The 21154-nt window shown below is 35.8% G+C and overlaps 1 protein-coding gene across 1 annotated transcript in view; it reads left to right on the top strand.

Moving 5' to 3' along the window:
* The window catches only part of LOC117114744 (mucin-17-like), a 60315-nt gene extending 40577 nt beyond the window's left edge, over nucleotides 1-19738 (top strand). The window contains exons 28-47 of the mRNA XM_033258437.1: nucleotides 1124-1258; nucleotides 1483-1668; nucleotides 2352-2414; nucleotides 2867-3117; nucleotides 3775-3894; nucleotides 4749-4836; nucleotides 5688-5926; nucleotides 7011-7131; nucleotides 7706-7747; nucleotides 8827-9026; nucleotides 10138-10242; nucleotides 10949-11558; nucleotides 12130-12365; nucleotides 12907-13063; nucleotides 14026-14316; nucleotides 15532-15546; nucleotides 16062-16090; nucleotides 16646-16747; nucleotides 17808-17849; nucleotides 18689-19738. Coding sequence (XP_033114328.1) covers nucleotides 1124-1258; nucleotides 1483-1668; nucleotides 2352-2414; nucleotides 2867-3117; nucleotides 3775-3894; nucleotides 4749-4836; nucleotides 5688-5926; nucleotides 7011-7131; nucleotides 7706-7747; nucleotides 8827-9026; nucleotides 10138-10242; nucleotides 10949-11558; nucleotides 12130-12365; nucleotides 12907-13063; nucleotides 14026-14316; nucleotides 15532-15546; nucleotides 16062-16090; nucleotides 16646-16747; nucleotides 17808-17849; nucleotides 18689-19036 — 3380 coding nt within the window. The 3' untranslated portion in view covers nucleotides 19037-19738. The remainder of the gene's footprint in view (nucleotides 1-1123; nucleotides 1259-1482; nucleotides 1669-2351; nucleotides 2415-2866; nucleotides 3118-3774; nucleotides 3895-4748; nucleotides 4837-5687; nucleotides 5927-7010; nucleotides 7132-7705; nucleotides 7748-8826; nucleotides 9027-10137; nucleotides 10243-10948; nucleotides 11559-12129; nucleotides 12366-12906; nucleotides 13064-14025; nucleotides 14317-15531; nucleotides 15547-16061; nucleotides 16091-16645; nucleotides 16748-17807; nucleotides 17850-18688) is intronic.
* The last annotated feature ends 1416 nt before the right edge of the window (nucleotides 19739-21154 follow it).

Genomic DNA, 21154 nt, shown 5'->3' with positions numbered 1-21154 from the left:
AGGATCAGAAGCTCTCTTCTACTTCTAAGGCTTTGTTTTCTAACAAAGCTCAGGGCGCGGCTGAGGAGGCTTTGGCCTTTGTGGACCGCGCGGCTCGGGAGGGCATACGCGCCGTGAATGGGGCGGGGTTTGCTTTGTCCTTCTTGTCTGATGCTGACGCTAACCCAACTCTCGTCCCGGACACCATTGGCGTCCTTCGGGCGGGCATTGGCCTTATTTTGGACCAGTTTAGTTCCATCGCCTAGGCTGCCGGCGCGGCCCAGAGGGCTAATGTGCTCCGGGCGACGACGGTCAGCCCCGGTCACTTTGATCGGTTTTTAGACTGCCCCTCTTTTGAGGCAGAGGACCTCTTCTTTGGCCAGTTCGCGGCCAAAGAAGAGGCTTGGGCTAGGGAGTTGGAAGCGCGGCGTCAGACTAGGGCTAAGTTCCCGCGCCGTGACCGCTGTTCAGCGCGTTCCCAGCGCTGGGCGTTCGCGAGGCCGTCACATCAGCCCCAGCAGCAACAGCCTCTGTTGCATCCCCTCCTGCAGCCCGCAGCCGCTGTCCCTCCTGCTCCTGCTCTTGCCACCAATCGACAATTCGCCCGGGCTGCTCCCTCAGCCGACAGGGCACGGCGTCGGCGGCGGGGGAGGTGTGATCCTCGTTCCTGATGTTCATGGTGGGGGGCCCGGTTCCTCAGTAGAAGGAGGGACCGGCCCGGTAGGGGGGGAGGCTGATGCTTTTCACCCACAAATGGGAACGGCTGTCTCCGGACAGCTGGATCATGCAGACTATATCCCGTGGGTACCAGATAGAGTTTACTTCCCCTCCGGTTGCGTACGGAGGGATGAACACGCCCATTCCAGCCTCCCCCGAGAAGAGGGAAGCCCTGTTTTCAGGGGTGAACGACCTTCTTTTGAAAGGGGCTGTAGTCGAAGTTGTTCCGACTACCAAGGAAAAATCAAGGGGTATACAAACTTACCCTCATAGCTCAGTTTGGTAGATTGAACAAACATTAGTCCAATTGGGCAATATCTTTTTTCCCAACAGGAAAAATAACTACTGTTCATAATAAAAAATATGATAAATTACGTTTCCTACTCAGTACACGATGCAAAGCAATTTATGTTTATTTTATTTTCAGAACCATCACCAACTACTCCCACTCCTCCTACTACTACTTTTGTAACACCAACTGAATTCACTGGATCTACACCAAGTGTACCTCCAACCCCAGAACATTCAACAACTACAACCTTCCCAACAACAACACGTCCACGTAAGTAACCATCTATGTTATACTGTAGAGCAGTGATCAGCACAAAAGATTTTAATATCTTCGTCTTTGGAGTGAGGTTAGCTTGAGATTGGAGTGAGGTTAGAAGACAAATTGTCTTTATTATTAACAATTCCTTATGTCATTTATAATAAATATACCATGATTATTAAATTTGTAGTTAACAATATATGTGTATTTAAATTAAACATTGATTTATTACTCAGGCTGTCCCCAGCATTGTTATTGTACAGTTGGATGTGGGCAGGCAGAAGTCTGTGAGCGATTGGATGGTTGCGATGATTCGTGTGAATGTGTAGATGCTGATTCTACTACTGATGTGGGTCGATGTCTCGTCGTCATTAGTGATTGCCCAACTACGACACAGATTGTGACTACCACAACACTACCAGGTGAGAAACCATTTTAGAGGCCTTTACAATTCTAAAATTGTTTCAGTTAATCCCCATACTAGACACAAAAGTAGAGATAATGTTGATCAAATAATTTCAAGTGTACAGTCAATATTAAAATCCTCATCCTACACACCCTTACCCTTACACACCCCTTCACATTCCACATTGCAACCCTTTCCATTGCCAATCAGCTTACACAGCCTCTTATGACACACACATACATCTATGCAAGTTTCATTTTTCAACTTCAGTTTGTAACAGGGTTAATGCCAGAATTTGCTGATAGGGGAGGGGGCAGCGATGTCCCCGATGAGAGCAATGTGGGTGTGGTTTGGCATCACACAACATTTTTTGGAAGTGGTGAAGGTGGTGAAGCCCCCAAAATATATGACAATTTAGGGGTTTCAAGGCCTTATTTAACTGATTTTAGAGTACTAACGTGCAGAAAATTTTCTTCCCAGCGAATTGTGGTTTTTTTTTCCTGACAGGGGTAGCTCCCCCAACAATGGCCCTGTCTCCTGGCTTCCTCCTCCCCTGGTTTGTAACAAGAGGCTAGAACAGTTTTGACAATGCTGCTCTTAGTATTATTAGCATAATTTCTTCTATACTATGAGATAAAAAATGTTGACTAATGATTGATTGATTGGCTAATCAATTTAATTTTTTTATTGTATTAACAGTAACAACAGAGCGTACAACCCATCATTCCTTCCCAACGACTGGTTTAACAACTGAAATTCAAGGTAAGATTCCAAAACCACTGTCAATTGTGTATCTCTACCTTAAGACTGAGGATACTATTCCAAACTCTAGCTACTTATGGCCTGTTTGCACTATGATGATAACGAGCGATGATAAGAAGCTTAAAAGCAATTGTTCATATTGAAAATAAACGGAATAAGATAAGTTTTCACACTAGCATGATTCGATAACGATTATTCGTGTATACTATGAAAAAATATTTTCACAATCAAATCAAATGATGTCATAATTATGGGAAAACGATAAAAATGGTAGTAGTAAAAATGATTTTATCGTTTTCCCATGAATTTACAATTATATATCTGTCTCTTATACACATCTAGATGTGTATAAGAGACAGGGCTTGGGCTAGGGACTTGACTTCCATAGGAGAGGTATTAAAATTGCCCAATATATGTATGTATGTCAACCTTTACCTTTATATTTACTACAGTCTGTGGTGACCAGTGCACTCAAGAGGTTAACTGTAACGGTTTAAGTAACTTTGTGGAGGGCAGCCAACTCTTTGAATCGACTTTGAGCTGTGACAGTTGCATCTGTCCAAGTGGCTACGTCAAAGATGATGTAGGAAGCACTGTACTAAGAGAAAGCTATGGAATCGAGTTTGCTCCTGGTTCTGGCTATTGTGTGAATCTAGGACCATGTCCTCCACCACACTGCTATGCTAATGGCCTTTCATTTGCGGTATTTATGCTTCTACCTAAATACATAAGTTTTTTTAAATAAAGGATCATGAAATGTCAGAAATGTAGTAGTACTAGACTAGGTGTTCATGTAAAGGTAGTTTATTGCAAAATTTGCTATGTAAGTGGCACCTTACTTTTTATGAAACATAGAAATTGTTTAAACTGTGCATGGGCACAGATCATGGGGAACAAGGGGGACACGACCCTCTACATAATTTTAAGGGGAGCTTTTTGACCACAATGTAATTTCATGTCCAGAAACGCCTGAAAATTGTTGAAATGAACTGCATAAATGACCCATGTTTTAACGAAAGAGTGCTGTACAGCCAGAGTATATGATGATGAATTGTACCATATAAGATTATTTTTTCCGGCCATCTAGAGGTACTGTTTCCTCAAATTTTCACACCCCCACCTTTAAAAACAGATCTGTGCCCATGGTGCAGTGTGGGGTACCGTTGTGTGTGCGTACCAAGTTGCATTTCTGTGTCATAAACTAAATGGTACAAAGACAGGGAAAAAAAATCAAATTATAAACATATTGTATGTTTCTCAGCTTTGAGAAGTTGTGAGAATTTAGAGATGGAGAACCCAATAAGATGAAGTTCATAATCAATTTTCCACCAAGTTAATTTTTGATTTTGTACTTTTTTAGGATGACGACGTCTATGCTATCTCAGACTGCCAGACTTGTACTTGTCGAGCACAAAATGGCACAAGTGACTGGGTTGAATGCGAGACTACTTGTAATGTAGAGCAAGAAGAATGTGTAGAGGTAAAAAATCATGATCCTTCCTTTTAAGCTGCTCAACAAATGAGTAAATATAAGGCAATGAGAAATGCCAGGCAAATTGTTAGATGAAATTGGAAATGCAAGACAGATTGTTTGATAGCATTTGAATGGATAAATGCTAGGTAAATTCTTAGAATAAAGGGGTACATTGTTATTCAGAAGAAAAATTGTTGTAATATTAATAGATATATCCAAGAATTTTTGCTCATTTTTAGTGGGTGTTTCGTAATCACCCTAAAATTCAACCTATTCCTTTGCTTGACTAACACGATAAGTCTATTTCGTGAATACTTACCTGGATAAACCAACTAATTACCATTGTTCCCAAACGGAACACCCCTTCGAAATAAATGGAACAGTCCAACCCAGGGCGCCACGTACGAACTGTCTCCCTAACAAACGTCCTCATTCCCTTTTCGACGTTCGTTGAAAGTGAACCTCCTTTAGAAGGATCAAGTAGTACCACGTGTCTCGTTCGCTACTGCGAGTCTATTCGAAGACAGAATTTTTTGCTTACGTGAATTTATTGTAAGATGTTGCAAAATGGAAAAAAAATGAGTGTATAATTAAATTCAAAATATGGAGTCTTTCGTGAATACTTACCTTTGATTCTCAAAACAGAACACCCCTGTGAAATAAATAGAACTGTCCATTCCAGGGCACCGCTCATACATTTCCCACATCACAATTGGTTTGTGTAGTGAAATTCAATCAAATATACAAATGCAAGAAAGCAAGCTATTTAACGAGATAACTGATGAAATATAAAGCAAATGGAATTAAACATCAGATCATTACAAAAATTAATGTATTTAATCATTTGTTTCTGATTTCAGCGTGGAATGGTGTTGAGAGTCGAAACAGATGGGTGCTGTCATTGTGTTGATACAGCTACAACTGCCAGATCTACTACAGCAGTACCGCGTAAGCTGTTGCACCACATTAGGCAGTTATTGTCAAGTTTTGATGCCGCTGTTGCAAAATATAAGGATTCTGTTTTGAAACAGTGCCCAAAACGTCTTAACAATAGTTGCTTTATTAGTCACTCATGTTATCTTATATAGCCTAGGCATTTTTTTTTTATTTGTTGCCAAGGCTAGACATAGTCTAGGTTTATTCTATTTAGAATTGTCTAGCCTTTTAGGCAAATATATAGCCTGGAAACGAAACAAAAAATTCTTTGTGATATCGTAGTATACAGGTGCGTTCATACCAATCTTTATATCCATTTTTTTGACTGCTGTGGGAAAATTATAGGAATATTACGTGATAAATGCAAACTGATGAAAAATTATTGCTTAATCAGGAACAGGAAAATTTATTTTAATTTAATTTTAAGCTATTAAAGTAAAATGTCAGACCCAAATGGAAATAAACAATCTTTCTGGTTGCTTGTTTAACTAGGTTTAGTTATAGTTGTGAATTTTGTGTATCGTATGAATGTTGTTTACTCTTTTCAAATATTTTTATGAAAATCAGCCACTTATATCTCCATTATTATTTTTAACATATAATTTATAATTATATGGCATTATTTATTACTATGTCAGTAGCATTGTTAAACCATTGTGACAATAGTCACAATATCATTGGTATATTAATTGTTATTTACTGTTATTATTAGGTTTATTATTTTTACTATTATTATTATTATTGCATTATTATTACCTTATTAACTTATAGCCTTATAGATTACAGATTACACATATATTACTATAATATTGACTTCCTTTTAATCATAACTGCTTGTAACCATGATATATACTCTCTTACAGCTTGCGAACATTGTAGCTATGTGATGAATTGTGAACAGTATCGCGCCCTTGATAGTCTTGATGCTTCACCTGTATCATCGTCTGAGCAGGTGGCTTGTCTTGCTGAGAAGAACTTGGGTGAATGTGGTTGCCCATACGGCTTTGCAGAAGATGAAAAATGGGGCACTGATATGTGCTTCTCATACCCAGCAGAAGACTCTTGCCGAACGCAGTGTGAATATGAGGGTACAGTGTACGTGGTAAGTAATCGGCATTGTTAATATCAAAGATTATAGAAAGCGAAAAGAGCACATTATGTTCATTTTGAGCGTAAACAAACGATATGTTGGTAAGCATTGTCCAGACTCTCAAATTTTATTTGACAAAAACGTGTGACATGCCTAAATATGGTCATGATGACATCACATCATCACCAAATATAGGCACATCATGACTGTATATGGGCACACAACAGTTTTCCGTTAATTAAAAAATTTGATAGTCTTGGACAGAGCTTTCTAGGAGTATTTTGATGTACATCACACCAAGGATAGCCCACTAAGTCTGAAGATTTGTTTCCAGTGGGGTCTTTCTGGTGGTAAATGGGGAAGTACACCAGGAGGCAATCCCTATCAGTTTTCCATAACAAGATACAATTCCTTGTTAGTGTGTAATAGTTGCCAGTTTTACTATTTGAAATGAATGCCGTTCATCCAGGGACATGAAAGTTTATAACTCCGGCATTGATATTCTATGTGTCGGTACCACTGCTAAGTTTAATGTGCCCTGATTGTCACAAAAACCCTAGCAACCAACCCATAATCCACCGTCAGCGTGTGACGAATTACCCACGCGCGTGTCAGTTACCATGGTAATCGTACGTCGTGCGGTGATTACAAAAGCCAAAATTAGGCTGAAATTATATTTGTTATTGCAACATTACTTACACCGATGAGGTGGTGTTTAGTGGTTCATGAGACTCACTTTGCAGAAAAAATAAATATGCTTTCTGTATCTACTCAAATGTTTGTTTTGTGCACTTTAGTCAAACGTTGTCAAAATCACAGTTTAATGTTATATAAGAACATGATTTTTTATAAAAATCATACACTTTCATTTGCTATAACTCTGATTTTCTTGGTCAGTTTTCACAAATTGGGTTGAGGCAGGTGGCATGTTATGAAACTAGACCGCTAGACCACCAGGCACTGCAGCAGCAATCACTTTATATTTTTTATAAAATATTTTAAAGTCTCACCCTGACCTTCACTATGGCAATTAGTGCGAAGGTCTGGATCCACGTCTGTTTGTATAAAATGAAGATAATTAATCTTGTATCTGCAGGCTGGTGATACACTAGAAGTTGATTGCTACGATTACGTGTGCCAAGTTGAAAGTGAATTTGTGAACGCCTGGGATATTTCATCAGCAAGATGCATCACTGTCCCTCCTGTTGTTACCACAGGTTAGTGAATCAACTTCACATAAAAACTAGTTACTCTTCAAAAGAAATGCCCTGTCCAGATTATCAAATTATATTTGGCAAAAGCATGCGGCATATCTACACATTGTCATGATGACATCACATCATGAACATATATAGGCACATCATGACTATTTGCACACAACTGTTTGTTATCAAATACAATTTTATATTCTGTATTTAATGGAATGTACAAAATATCTTTGTGATAGTATAGGCATGTGGAATGAAGATTTTAGACAGTGATATTTGGTTTTAATAATTTAAACATACATTTTTTTTTTAATGTGATATTCATAATAATGTCTTATGTTTAAAGATTAATATAAACACTAGTATAAATCTCTGGGTCCCATCGGAAATGCTCTAGGGTTATTTTCAGCACCTGTTGATACATTTTTTTTAGAACACCAACTAAATTTTTTACTTTGACTCAAGTTTGTTAGTTGTCTAAGGGCTGTAGGCATAGGTTTATGTACTGTTATGATAGGCCTATTTGGTAATTATTATATGCTAAATGATGTCATAACCAATCAATGTTATAATTTGTGAACAGCTGAAGTGACCACTACAGCAACTGTTACTGTAACTGAATATGGTAAGTATAATGCTCAAGCACAAATACTGTATTTGTATATCATGGTGTAACAAATAATTTCACTCTTTGATTGCCATTGGGTATAAGCTCGCCCCCGACCTCTGAGCATGATATTGGGCCGATTTTGGTGGGCTTATATCTATTAAATGATAAAGAATGTTATCTGGTCTTATACGGTAGAATCCCTCCTTTGGGACAACTCTATTCAGGGGACACTTCTATTAAGGGGACACTTCAGTGAAACAAGGGAAACATAATTTGTAACACTACTGCCAACCCATATTAAGGGGACAGGGGCACTTTCTGTGTGTGCCAAATGGTTAAATATCCCCTATTAAGGGGACACCTATTTTTTTCATTGTATCATAACAATAACTACAGCAGTCTCAAAATATGAAAAATTCATTAAACTTTATATTTTGAGACCTTTTGAGTAATAAGCCAGAATTTTCTTCCTGAATCCTTAGAGTGAGCATTAGTATAGGCGTACTGGATGTATTACTACGTATAAACTAATCTTGTCAGTTTTTAACCTTAACCATGGGGATTCGTTTCCTTGTTTTTTGTGTACTTTCATATAGGATTCTAAATCCTTACCATAGCATGCACCCCAATTCCAAGTCATTACTCTATTCATGCTACATCCATCCAATAGAAAGCTTAATATAAGAAAAAGAATATTAGGTCATTAACATTGTATCATGAAATAATATTTGAACTATTGTTGTTTTAATTACATTTCTGCTGATTTCATATTATAAATAAATTGTATTTGTATTGAAAATTATTGCTATAAATCTGTTTTAAAAATTTTATGTCAATAAAATCAAGTTATAAGAATGTTTGTCATCGTTGTATGAAAACATGCCATAAACCCCTATTAATGGGACAATTTAACAATTTTATTTAGTGTCCCCTTAATAGCATTTTACTGTATCCATTGTTTTCCAATCTGACAGACTGTCCTAGAATTTATATGTAAACCGATAAAAGTATATACAAACAATTTCTTAAATAAATAAAATATTACTATCTTGAAATTTTAAAACTAATAAAGATATATTTCTATTTATGTGCAGTGTGCAGTACTGTGTGCAACTGTGAGGCAACATGCCTTGATATTGCAACTGGAGCTGGAGCGGATAGTCCATGTGAAGTCTCCCCTATGTGCTTAAACTGTCTGTGTGAAGAGGGATATTACCGTGACGATATCTTTGACTCCAATATGTGTCTGCCTCAACTAGACTGTCAGTGTCAGTACAATGGCAGGCAATATGAGGTAACAATAAATAAATCAACTAAGCAAATAACAAAAGCACAATTTTTTTTCTACACAGCATGAATGTTTCTATTCAGCAAACATTTTTATATATTTATCTCAATTGCATACATATACATTGTCTTATTTGAAGCAAAATCGTAAAAGTAGGAAGGATTTCATAATAACAAATTGATACAAACTTCATTCAATTTTTTTTTTAATTCAAAATAGTTTCAGAAAGCATGACTTACAATTTTGTAAGTGCAGTAAAACCATTTGCTAATTAAAAATGACCAGATTTGTATATTGTATTTATTTGAATAAATTCCCTGTGCATTTATTGTTGAGAAGGGTTTTGAGGGGGAATTTAATCGATACAGGCATTTATTTTTTTTTTGTTTAAAGTGGATGTGTATACAGACACAAATAAACACCCTTATATCATGGACCTATTAATAGGTCCATGCTTATATTCACTGTATATGTGGAACTACAACAGATGATTTGAGCGAGCCAAATGGCCGAGCGGTTAAGGCAGGGGCACCGTGATCATAGCCAACAATATCAGCATAGGTTCGTGGCCGGCTCGCTCCTATGGTTCTGGTGGTGGAACAAGTCTTCTTGGATAAGGACTATAAACTGTAGGCCCAGCGTACACAAATGCTCATGTGCACTTTAAAGAACCCAGTACATCCTTCGAGATGAGTAGGGGGTTACCCTGGTGTACTGGTTCACCCGGCCCCCGTCGTGGACTGTTGTATGTGAACTGGGCCCTCTGGGAGAACAGTAATTTTTTACTGAAGAGGAAACCCAGTATAAAGAACAAATAAATAAATTAAAAAAAAAAAAAAATATTAACGTCAAAAAGGGTTATTATGTGATCATAAAAACTTATTAGTCCCATCCAGGTTAGAAAAAAAAAATCTACTTTAGTTGAACATTTTAATAGAGTGTGTTGAAAATGATGTTGTGTAAATATATATAAATAATTTTATTAATGAAGATGACACAAATGTTTTCAGCCATATTCCTTTATCAGGTGTAAAGCATATAATCCAAGTAAAATAAGTTCAGGGAGTAAAAGCTACTATATCTTGTTGAATCAATTAAATTTTGTTTTGTTTTAAAGGAGGGAGAAACATTCTGGATGAGTGACTGTGAGGAGTGTACATGCTCAAATGGTGAGACAGTCTGCACAGCTGGCTGTCGACTTACAGATCAATCATGTGAAATGGTATGTCTTCCTTCAATGGTGTTTTCAACCTGAATTCACATAAACAATGATGAAGAGACAAAGGTTGCAGATAAATATACAGCCTGTATAGCAGTCTGTCTTAATTTAATTGAGAAATAAATCTAGCAAGACCGAAAATACAAAACAGATATTACAGTACAGTAATTATTTTTTTAATCTTTAAATGCTTTTCATGATAGATCAACATCAAAGAAATAATGTTGGTTGAATGCCAGTAAACTGCTCTTAAATGATTTTAAACATTGTCAAAAAAGAGGTTTGCGAATTCTTTAAAATATTGAGTTTTTTTTTAAGGAGATTCCGGTCCAGATCTTATATCTGCATCGAGATTGTGCACCGGGTGCTTAAGCTTACAGATTGAAAAGTATGAAATGCACTGAGATTGCAAAATAAAGTATAAAAATGCTATTTTATACAGTTAAATTGTCTTTCCTTGCTGTTTATTTTTTTCCCAACAGTATTTTATGTGGGTAGCCCTAGCAATTCCTATCATCGGAGCATTATATCTCATTAAATTCCTTCTTCTTAAACTTTTACATTGCACTGTATGTTGTACCAACTAAACATCACATCACCATTACTAGTTCGGAGTTGCTGATTGTGTCTATTCAACTCTTAATCATTAGTAAGAGTTTCACTTGTTAATGACAAAATATCTTAATTGGAATATGTATTGATTTCACAGCAAGGAATGGTCTTAGCAAATCAAGAACAATCATGCTGTGAGTGTGTATCCCTCGCCACAACATCTAGCACTGTGACCACAGCAACTACTACGCCAACAGAAACAACGACAGTTACTACAACAGTGGTTACAACAACATCACCGACACCAACACATATTCATACTACAACTCCCTCAACCACAGTTACAACTACTACACCAAATCCCACAACCACAGTTACTACAACCGTTACTACAACAGAGAGTATCATTGTGGAAACGACGACTGTGGAAACGACAACAACTGTACCAACAACCGAGGTGCCAACAACCGAGGCACCAATGACTGAGGCTCCAACAACCGAGGCACCAACGACCGAGACGCCAACGACCGAGGCACCAATGACAGAGGCTCCAACAACCGAGCCTCCAACGACGGAGGTGCCAACGACCGAGGCTCCAACGACCGAGGCACCAGCAACAGAGGCTCCAACGACCGAGGCACCAACAACAGAGGCTCCAACGACCGAGGCACCAACAACCGAGACTATCACTACAACCAGGTCTACCACTACTGAGGGTACTACATCAATTGAAACAACCACCATTTCAACCACACGTCTTACCACTGGTAAATAAAATGTTTTGGTGTAATGTTTTAATGCATTGTGTATGTTTTTGGTAAAGATTTTTATAGTTAAATTTTGCAATAATAAGTTTCCATACAGATTTTTACAAAAAAAAAAAAAGGAAAATTATATTACCTCAGCTCTAAAAGAAATCTGAGTATTTGACAGCTCTCTACACTGGTCACAGATTTTATTCATGGAGGCACTGGCTATTAGACATTTAAACCTGTATTAAACATTGGGTTGAGAGACTCCAAACAACTCTCGATATTTTGTTAATTTTAATTTTGTACATAGTAATTTATTTCCCTTTTATGTTCAAAAATCAAAATTAGTGGATCCTCCTTTTTTTTTTCTTTTTTTTTTTTTTTTTTGCAAAAAGACATCATGTTTACTACAAGATATAAAGCAGCACCAAATTAAATTATACATGGAGGACAGAAAATATTCACTTTTGTTTATAGGTCATGATAATTGATGCAAAGTTTTATCATTCACAATTTAGTCTCTTGCAAAGGAAGTGATAGAATCATAGGCAAGAATCTGTTGATTTTTTTTTTCCTTTACTTTCAGAGGAGGTCTGTGACCGTAATTTGGATGATCAGGAAGAAGTTCGATACAGTTCTGATGCTATTAGCGGAGATACGCTGCTGAATAGTGTGAACACTTTCCATCCTGTTAACCCAGAAGATGTATATGCCAGTGTCTCATTTTTGGTACCAGTGATGGTTTCTGGCATTCGTTTCCGTGGAAGTACCGACAATGCTGCCTCAGATGTTTCGATTTCCTATGACGACAGAAGTGTTGGGGTAGGTTGTGTAAATTTAGCATTATTTCTCCATGATTTTACAGTATGCTTGTTGATGCTTCCTCTAAATTTACTGTATATATTTTTTAATATTCTATAACTAGCATGACACACCATCATTGTTAACAATGTACAGTATCAACAATAGGGTTTGGAAGTCCTTATTTTCTAGAACTCTGTATTGGGATTGAGCCCTCAACTTTTGAATTTTTGGAATTCATATAAGCCTATATCATATATTAGTCATTATTATAGATACATTTTTAAGGTGTATGTTGTATTTCATTCATTCATTCATTCACCTGAGGAAGCTTGCTTGAGTTAGCAAAAGCATGTGTTTAAAATAAATTAGTCAAAACAAGGTACTACCCATTTTATTTGGAAATAGTGGGTTTCAATTAGAAGTTTACGGTATGATCTTTTATTAAACTTAAGTTCATTTTGGTTATTGTATTATTGTTAAAAGTTTTATTGTAAATTGAAATAAATGGATATATTAAAATATATCTATTTGTATTAATGTCAATTTATAATACTTTTAGAATTTTGATGTCTTGAATGAAGAGGACCCAAGTAGCATAAAAGTGATTGAATTTGAAAACCCAGTTGGACCTCTTGAAGAGATAAGGATAGATGTAATAGACTATATTGGAGAATATCCAAGTCTTCAGTTTGATATACTTGGTTGTGCAGCACAAGGTACGTCATTCTTTGTTGGTCTCAACTCCCACTCCTTGGATGGAGAATGGGAGATTCATTGTATTGTAAGAAAAAATTTACATTTTACTGTGAGATATACTGTAAGATAACAACATTATTTTTTTTGGATAAGCTCTACACTCACAAATCAAAACTTAACGACTTATTATACACATCTAGATGTGTATAAGAGACAGTATATATATATATATTTATCATCACATCTCTGGAATGCATCATACTTATACCAAATTCACACAAGAAAGAATATTTTATGAGACATATGCTAAAGGCTGCATGTACTTCCCAATATATTTCTAGTGAGATACTGTTAGTTTTTACTAACTTGATAAAAGTGAAATTTGCATGCAGGCAGTAAAGCAATGCACTGGTTCTTCTAAAGAATGGGAATGGAGCCCCCAAACTAGAGCAATTTTTTGTGTCTTATGCATCTAAATAATGTTATAAAATCAGTTATGTTTGGAAAAGGTTTGCAGCAAAATATTCCGTCTGATTCTTGGTGGTCTGCAGTGTACTAGTGGGGTTGGAAGACTCGTCCGGGAAATTGGAAGGGGGTTTCGCCAGAAATGAAGGGTTCTCTAGAAAAGGGGGTTTGCCTGAACCATAAAATTCCCCCTGGCTACGGGCCTGCAGTAATTATACGCTGCATCCGCGGGCATGGTTTCTGTAATGTCTTTTTTGCCTGTTTTTTTTTTTTGTTGTTTTTTTTGTAATTGTACAACTTATAAAAATTGTACATGATAGTGTTCTAAATAATAAAAAAATTCATCATTTCATGTTGAAATAAAATAAATAATAATAAATAATAATATCCAAATGAATAAGACAATATATGAAATATCTCTTTGGAAAGAATAAAGCAGTCCTCCCAGCATGCTATGGGTCAGGCTACAGTCTTCCTCATTTTCAGTCTATTGAATATTGTCTATTGCCTCTTACAGTATCGACGGAAACAACAACCATGATAATTACTACAGAGTCAACTCCAGCCGAAACAACAGTAGTGTCTACTACAATAACCACAACAACACAGACACCATCCGAGACCACTGTGCATTCAACCACAATTACGCCAACAGAAACGACCACTACAATGTCCACCACCACGGAGGGAACTACTACTTCTACAGAGACAACTACAACTTCCACAGGAGTAACTCATGTCGAGACTACAACAACACCAATAATTGTCACAACACGTTCAACCTCGACATCGACAACTGAAAGTACCCGTGAGTAATTGTATTATTATATTTATATTATTATTATTATTATTATTGTTATTATTATTATTATTATTATGTTACTAAAACCTACCTTAACTGGAACTTAGACAATGGAGAAATTAGAGAACAATTACAAAAACAACTTTAAGGGGAAAATAACTTGACGTTATATGGGGAAAATAACACAAAAGATATTTTCCTTAAGTCCGATTTAGTGAAATTATTATTATTATTATTATTATTTATTATTATTATTATTATTATTATTATTATTATTATTATTATTATTATTATTATTGTTATATATTAATGCTTGCAGTACAACCACATAGATAGTTGTGAAAAGAACTGTTGTTGTTGGTTATTGCGCCATGCAACCTTCATACATTATTATTATTCTTCTCGTTGTTGTTGTTATTATTATTATTATTAGTTATTATTATGTTACTAAAACCTAACTTAAGCGGAACTTATACAATGGAGAAAGTAGAGAACAATTAAAAAAACGTTAAGGGGAAAATAACATGACGTTAAGGGGAAAATAACACAAAAGATATTCCCCTTAAGTCCGAGTTAGTGCTAGTTATTATTATACTAATTGTTAATTATACTATTTTTTTTTTAAATATTAGTAGTAGTATTGTTATCATTGTTATTATTGTTATTATTTTCTAACAGCTACAAGATGAACATAAATTATGCTCTTTAGATTATCTTCCCCTCGTTTTAAGTGTAGGGAGTGCAGTTGATATAATGTGAAAACATCCTGAAAATTACAGGATTTTAACACATAACCCATAGAGAGAAAGCAAGCAGGTTAACAACCAACAAAACTTGCATTGCAATAATTCTTACCTTATCATGCAGGGGCGAATCCAGTAGGGGGAACGGGGACATCCTCATCCTCCCCCTCCCCGTTTTTTGCCACAAAATTTTTAAAATTTCAATGCATATCAATGTTATGTGCTACTCATTCATCTATTCTGAAACTGTTGTGCCCCGGGATCCCCTCCCACCGTTTGAAAAATTCTAGATCCAAACCTAATCATGCATTTGCACAGTGGGCTTTTTCACTTTACTTTTAATTGTGTGTTCTAAGGTATCATTTCAGTGCTTTAAATGTGTAACTTTATATGCATCGATGTTGTCTTTATACAGAGTATTAACTTCATTATATTCCTTTTGTTGATTTATTTCATTTTTTCTTTTCTCATTTTCTAGCTGTCACGCCACAAGGTAAGCCAGTAACTTTAAAATGTATATTTTTATCTCATTTTCCGTCTTCCATTAAAGATGAAATATGCTGATGTTATTATTTATTACATAATTTTGCAATTTAAAGAATATTTTGTAAATATAAGTAAAATCAAAAGATCCTTTAATATGAAATTTCAATTAATCTAACTGATAAATGATTATCAAGACAACATTAGATAAAAATATTAAAATTTGTATGTAGTACTGTATAACTATCCAATTTAAAGAAATGTTCTAGCACTTGAGAAAAAAAAAATTTAAACCAAAATCGTTGAAAACTTAGTATGACAGATTTTTAATTGTAGAACTAAAAAAATGTTCATTCTTCTCTTCCCCCACCCCCACCCCAGCGTACTGTATAAAAAGTACGAAATAATTTTTTATTCTAAACTTATGATAATACACAATGTTATAAACAATTTTAAACAACTAAATGTTGATGGATAGATATAATTGTTGTGACTTAAATTGTTCTCATTTCCTTATGTCTACAGAATGCCTTTACAATGGTTTGATCTACAATGTAAGTAGATTGTCTTTGGTGATTGATAATTGTCCGATTTTATTTAAATTGAGTTTTAATTTATTATACATTTTTATATACTGAAGTCTCAAATTGCTCAAGCATGGACTAGCTCATACAGTAAATGCCTTGATCCGTAATATAAACCATATAGGTCACTTTAACTGTTATTGGCCTGTTTGAAACATTCAAATTTAGACCATATTTCATCATTGTATTAAACAATTTCAAGTACACATTAAACGTGCATGTCTATTTCGTGAGTACTTACCTGGATAAACCGACTAATTCCCATTGTTCCTTTAAGAAGACCCCTACGACAATAATAGAACCGACCGATTGTTCCAGTACATGACTGCGCCCACGTCCAAGGATCGTCTTCATTCCTTTGACGTCGCTCAACAAACAACGACCACACCCAAGCTAGTCAACAATTGCTGAATAGAAGAAACATTCAAATTTAGACCATATTTCATCATAGTATTAACCAATTTCAAGTACACATTAAACATGCATTTATACAGTTTCACTAAAATATAATGTCACTTTTTGCAGATTGGGGAGGAAATTCCATCCGAAAGTGCATGTGAAGAAATTTCCTGTACAGATGAAGGTGTGACAACTGTAACTGCTAGTTGTGATATATCTTGTGATGAGGTATGGGATCATAGTTCGATTCGATTTGCGCAACGACGCAACACTAGAACGCAATCACTCATGCGTGACCATCCTACCGCATATGTAGATTATTTGGCCAAATTGCATCCTAGAATCCACGCGACTAGAAGAACGTTCTCGCAATTGCAGATGACTTTTAGTGACGTCATTACGTTCTACGTTCTACCGTCGTTGTGCATTCCTAAGCTCCCTAATGATGATCTGCTCAGGCCTCACTTTGTCAAGTGCTATAGCATGGCGCTCACTGTGCTCAATGGTCATTACCGACACAATTTAATTGCGTGTGCAACAGATTGTTTTTAATATATTGGGTGCCAGCGACGAGTATACTCGCCAGGGACGAGAATACTAGTGTTTATTGCTTCTTTGTTATACATTTTAGAACCACAGACTCAACGGCTGGTAGTCCGGGGAAGGTACACCTATGCTTCACAGGTTATTTTCAGGGGTCTGGAAAACAAAAATTTCGTGGGGGTTGGCCCCCGGAACCCCTAGGGTGTTGTTATCTCGATTGGCCCCACTTTCTCCCCCCCCCATTTGAACATATACCAACCCATGCAAAAAGCGGACGAAATAACTCGCACTTGGCATAGTCAATAAAAAGTGCTGTCACAGTGCCATTGACGAGTTTACTCGTCCCCTGATATTTTCCCGCCAATTTATTAGACACATCATTTTGATGATATATGTCTAGATGAAATCTCAAAAAGTATGTTTGTACTGTACATGTAAACTTGTTTTGGCACACGGGAACAAACCTTAAAAAAGGTCTGGCAGTCAACGTGTTAATGACAATCCAGCAAATGGCGTTGCGTCGTCTAGCACTCACAGGAAGCGGAGTTTTGGTTTTGTTCTACGACACAGTGCGTGTCAGGCTTTACACAGAGAGGAGAGGGATTGTTTTCCAGTGTGTGTTGTCTGGCTTAAATGAACATTGATAACAAACTCAATTTCAAATTATGTAAATTATAATAATAGTGGGGGAAGCTTGGAGTTTATAATTATTTTAAAAATTTCTGTTTCCAATTACATCATTTAGGGCACTCTGCGATACATTGATGGAGAATGCTGTCCCATATGTCTGTCTCTTATACACATCTAGATGTGTATAAGAGACAGATTAATTGTTTTGCATTATATGGCCGTTTGCTGTTTTATGGGTTTTTCCCATTTGCCTTTCAAACTTATATAACTTAGCGGCTGAATGTCTTGGCATTAAGCCCTGTCTAGACTATTAGATTTTATTTGACAAAAACAAATGACATGCCTAAATATGGTCATGATGACATCACATCATGACTTTTGGCATACAACATTCATTTTGTCAGAGAATATTTGGTAATCTGGACAGCTTGATGTGCTGTTATTTTGTTATATTTTTATCAAAGTGAATAATACATTGTGAGATGTGTTTCAATCTGTTTATGTTGAGCAATCCTATATTACATATCAGTATCCATTGGATACTTCATATTTTTAATCATTTTTGTGTATTAATTGATTGAATTTCATGTGTATTATTTATCATAAAAACTTAAAAGCATTGTTCTAATTTATATTTTGACAATGATAGTAATATGGACAATAATAATATGATAATAATATAAATGGGCCCTACTATGGTAATTTTAATAATTACAATATATATATTTTTTACCACCCAAATTGATATAATTTCAAAGGTGCCAAGTATATTACAGTATAAAAGACTTTTTAGTAAATGACAAAAACTTTTCATTTTACAGTATTGTGAATACACTCCACAATTTCACATTAATGTCAACCCATCATTGATATACAAGCATATTTTATGTTAGTAAAAACACACAATGATTTTCTAAATAATATTCGTTCACTGTGTATTACAACATAAATTGTTGTATTATGCTATGCAATAAATTTAAATTATTTCTGACTACAGAGCCATCAGAAATTTGCAGAGTGGTGTCCGATCAGATTGATGGTCTAGTCGTCGATGGATGCGAAGCCCAGATTCCAATTCGTCACACAATGTGTCAAGGACGCTGTAATTCCCGAGCTAACACCACCCTTGATATGCCGTACATGGATGTCGCCTGTGAATGTTGCAAGCCAACAAGCACAACCACCAGCACGGTACCACTCATGTGCGAAAACGGTGACACACGTGATTATCAATACCTTGTCATTGAGGCTTGCAGCTGCGACGCTTGTGAATATGAAGTAGAGACACCGCAGCTTGGCAACTCTGTTGGCTTCGTCGGGGGTGGCGATGCTAATGGGCAGTAGATAGATAGCATTTTTGAGGGCAATATAATACCATGCCCACAATAAAATGTGAGACTAAATATTGGTCTCATACGAAGCTACATCAAGATAGTATAGTTTTAATTATCGATATGACCCTGGAACGTCTTTAACAAAGATTCTCTGCAGCTGTTATTCAAATTTTAAGTTTATTTAGCATATAAAAATGGTTAATTGTGTATGATTTCAACCAAAAAATACTGATATCTGAGATTTTAAGAATATTAAATAAATAATTTTAATTTAGGCTTGCTAATGTGATATAAATTGTGAAGAAATTGGCCTACATTTGAAAGAGATGCTTGAAGAAAGTGCACAACAGCAAAAGAAATGTTTTATATATTTAAATTATATACAATCATGTAAAGATGTACAAACAAATGTGAATAGAAATATATCAATAATTGTGTAATTGAATCTAGAATGCATTCACCTGAAATATGTGTTAAGCATATATAATATGTTATCACTAGGTTTTTGTCATTACATCTTGTATTATACACAGTTAAAGCCAACATGACTCACTTAGCAGCTAGTAGGTGTATGTCAATTGTAAACAATTTCCATATTTATGTATTTTTCCATTTCATTCTTTAGGTAGGGGTGGTGGGTAAGTCGAACATTAAACATTCTTTTAATTACTGATAAGCAGCTGCATTAAAGTTATCCTTTTGGCAATATGAACACTGAAGTTCTCATTTTGTTTTCTTTCGTGTGATTTATTTATTGTAGTCAGGGTGTTGTTACTGTTACTTTCTTCCTTTGCATAATAATGCATCGATTAATTGCGGCATCGTTGTAACGTGTACCAAAGGCTTGTATGACACTTCAGATAGCATGTAATAAGCCTAATAAGTGTATAATACTTAATTCCAGTGGCTATACTGCATCAATAAAAGCTTGATAATTGCGTAGGTTATTTTGTTGCCAACCCAGCTCCTTGATGCTGATAATGTTCCAAAAAGTAAACGTACATAGGAGGAATATGAAATTTATTCCTCCATGCTATAGCACATTCTGGCCCATGTTCTGATTCGTCAATTAAGTGTGAATGACTGGAAAATCCATTGAAATATAAGAAACCAAAGAAAAAATATCGTCCTCGCCAACAGACGTATTTATACGGTAATAAGACGGTACTTATGTTCTTTCCATATAGGCATGCCCTTAAATCAGCTGATGGACTGTTCATAGTAAATCAACAAAATAATTGTTTCGATTTGTCATACTTTTTCGGAGTGTCAATCAAACTTAACAACTGACCAATCAGAACTGGGCCAAGAATACGCCTGTGTCCTACGTGGGACCTTAGCAACAATATCCAAGGGGCGGGCCTTACATTCAGTGAGGAATTTTTTAAATGTATTAGACACTAGGTATATATCTACAAAAATTGCCAGAAAATAGCTTTTGATTAGTACAGATAATGGATAAACCTTGGATCTAATAAATGTTTAAAAAAACGAAAGAAATTATCGTAAACGCACAACCTGAATAATAAGAAAGTTATTAATAATAATAATAATAAAAATAATAATACTCAAACATTTATAAGGCGCCAATTCCAAGAATGAACAAAGGCGCGATCGTTATTACCCCTGGTCACTGAATAACGTACAATGGCAAACCAGCACAAAGTGCGACATCCTCTGCTCCCTGGGGAGTACCCCTAGTCGTTCGCTACTTGTTTAGCGCACGAAACTATGAACATTCAGTGCCACAACATCCTACGTCCACCTGTGTACTTCAGAATCATTCTGAAAGGAGATTCGTTTTTTTGGAGATCAGAAATTGTGATGCCAATATTGGGAATTTTCCAGGATATATTTGTTTTTTATCTAGAGGCCTGTGAGTTTGACAAACTGTTATGAGACCGTATTTCAGTGTTAAAACTATGCACTAAAATTTCATTAGGCCTTTGAAAATCGCCACATTATCATGTCTTGCAGGAAGCAATGGATGTTGTACTCGGATCAAAGCTTCCAACAAATAGGCCAACTAAAGAAAATATGAGCATGTGTTAAAATAGATTCAAGGCTGGCTGATAGATAGGATTCATTTTTTTTTTTTTTTTTTTTTTTAAGATTTAAAAATGCTGAT

Source organism: Anneissia japonica, unplaced genomic scaffold, assembly GCF_011630105.1.
Source record: "Anneissia japonica isolate Jap-2015-1 unplaced genomic scaffold, ASM1163010v1 scaffold199_len4679917_cov187, whole genome shotgun sequence".
NCBI classification, from domain to species: domain Eukaryota; kingdom Metazoa; phylum Echinodermata; class Crinoidea; order Comatulida; family Comatulidae; genus Anneissia; species Anneissia japonica.
Note: the sequence above shows the minus strand (reverse complement) of the source record. Positions and strands in the feature narration are given on the sequence as shown.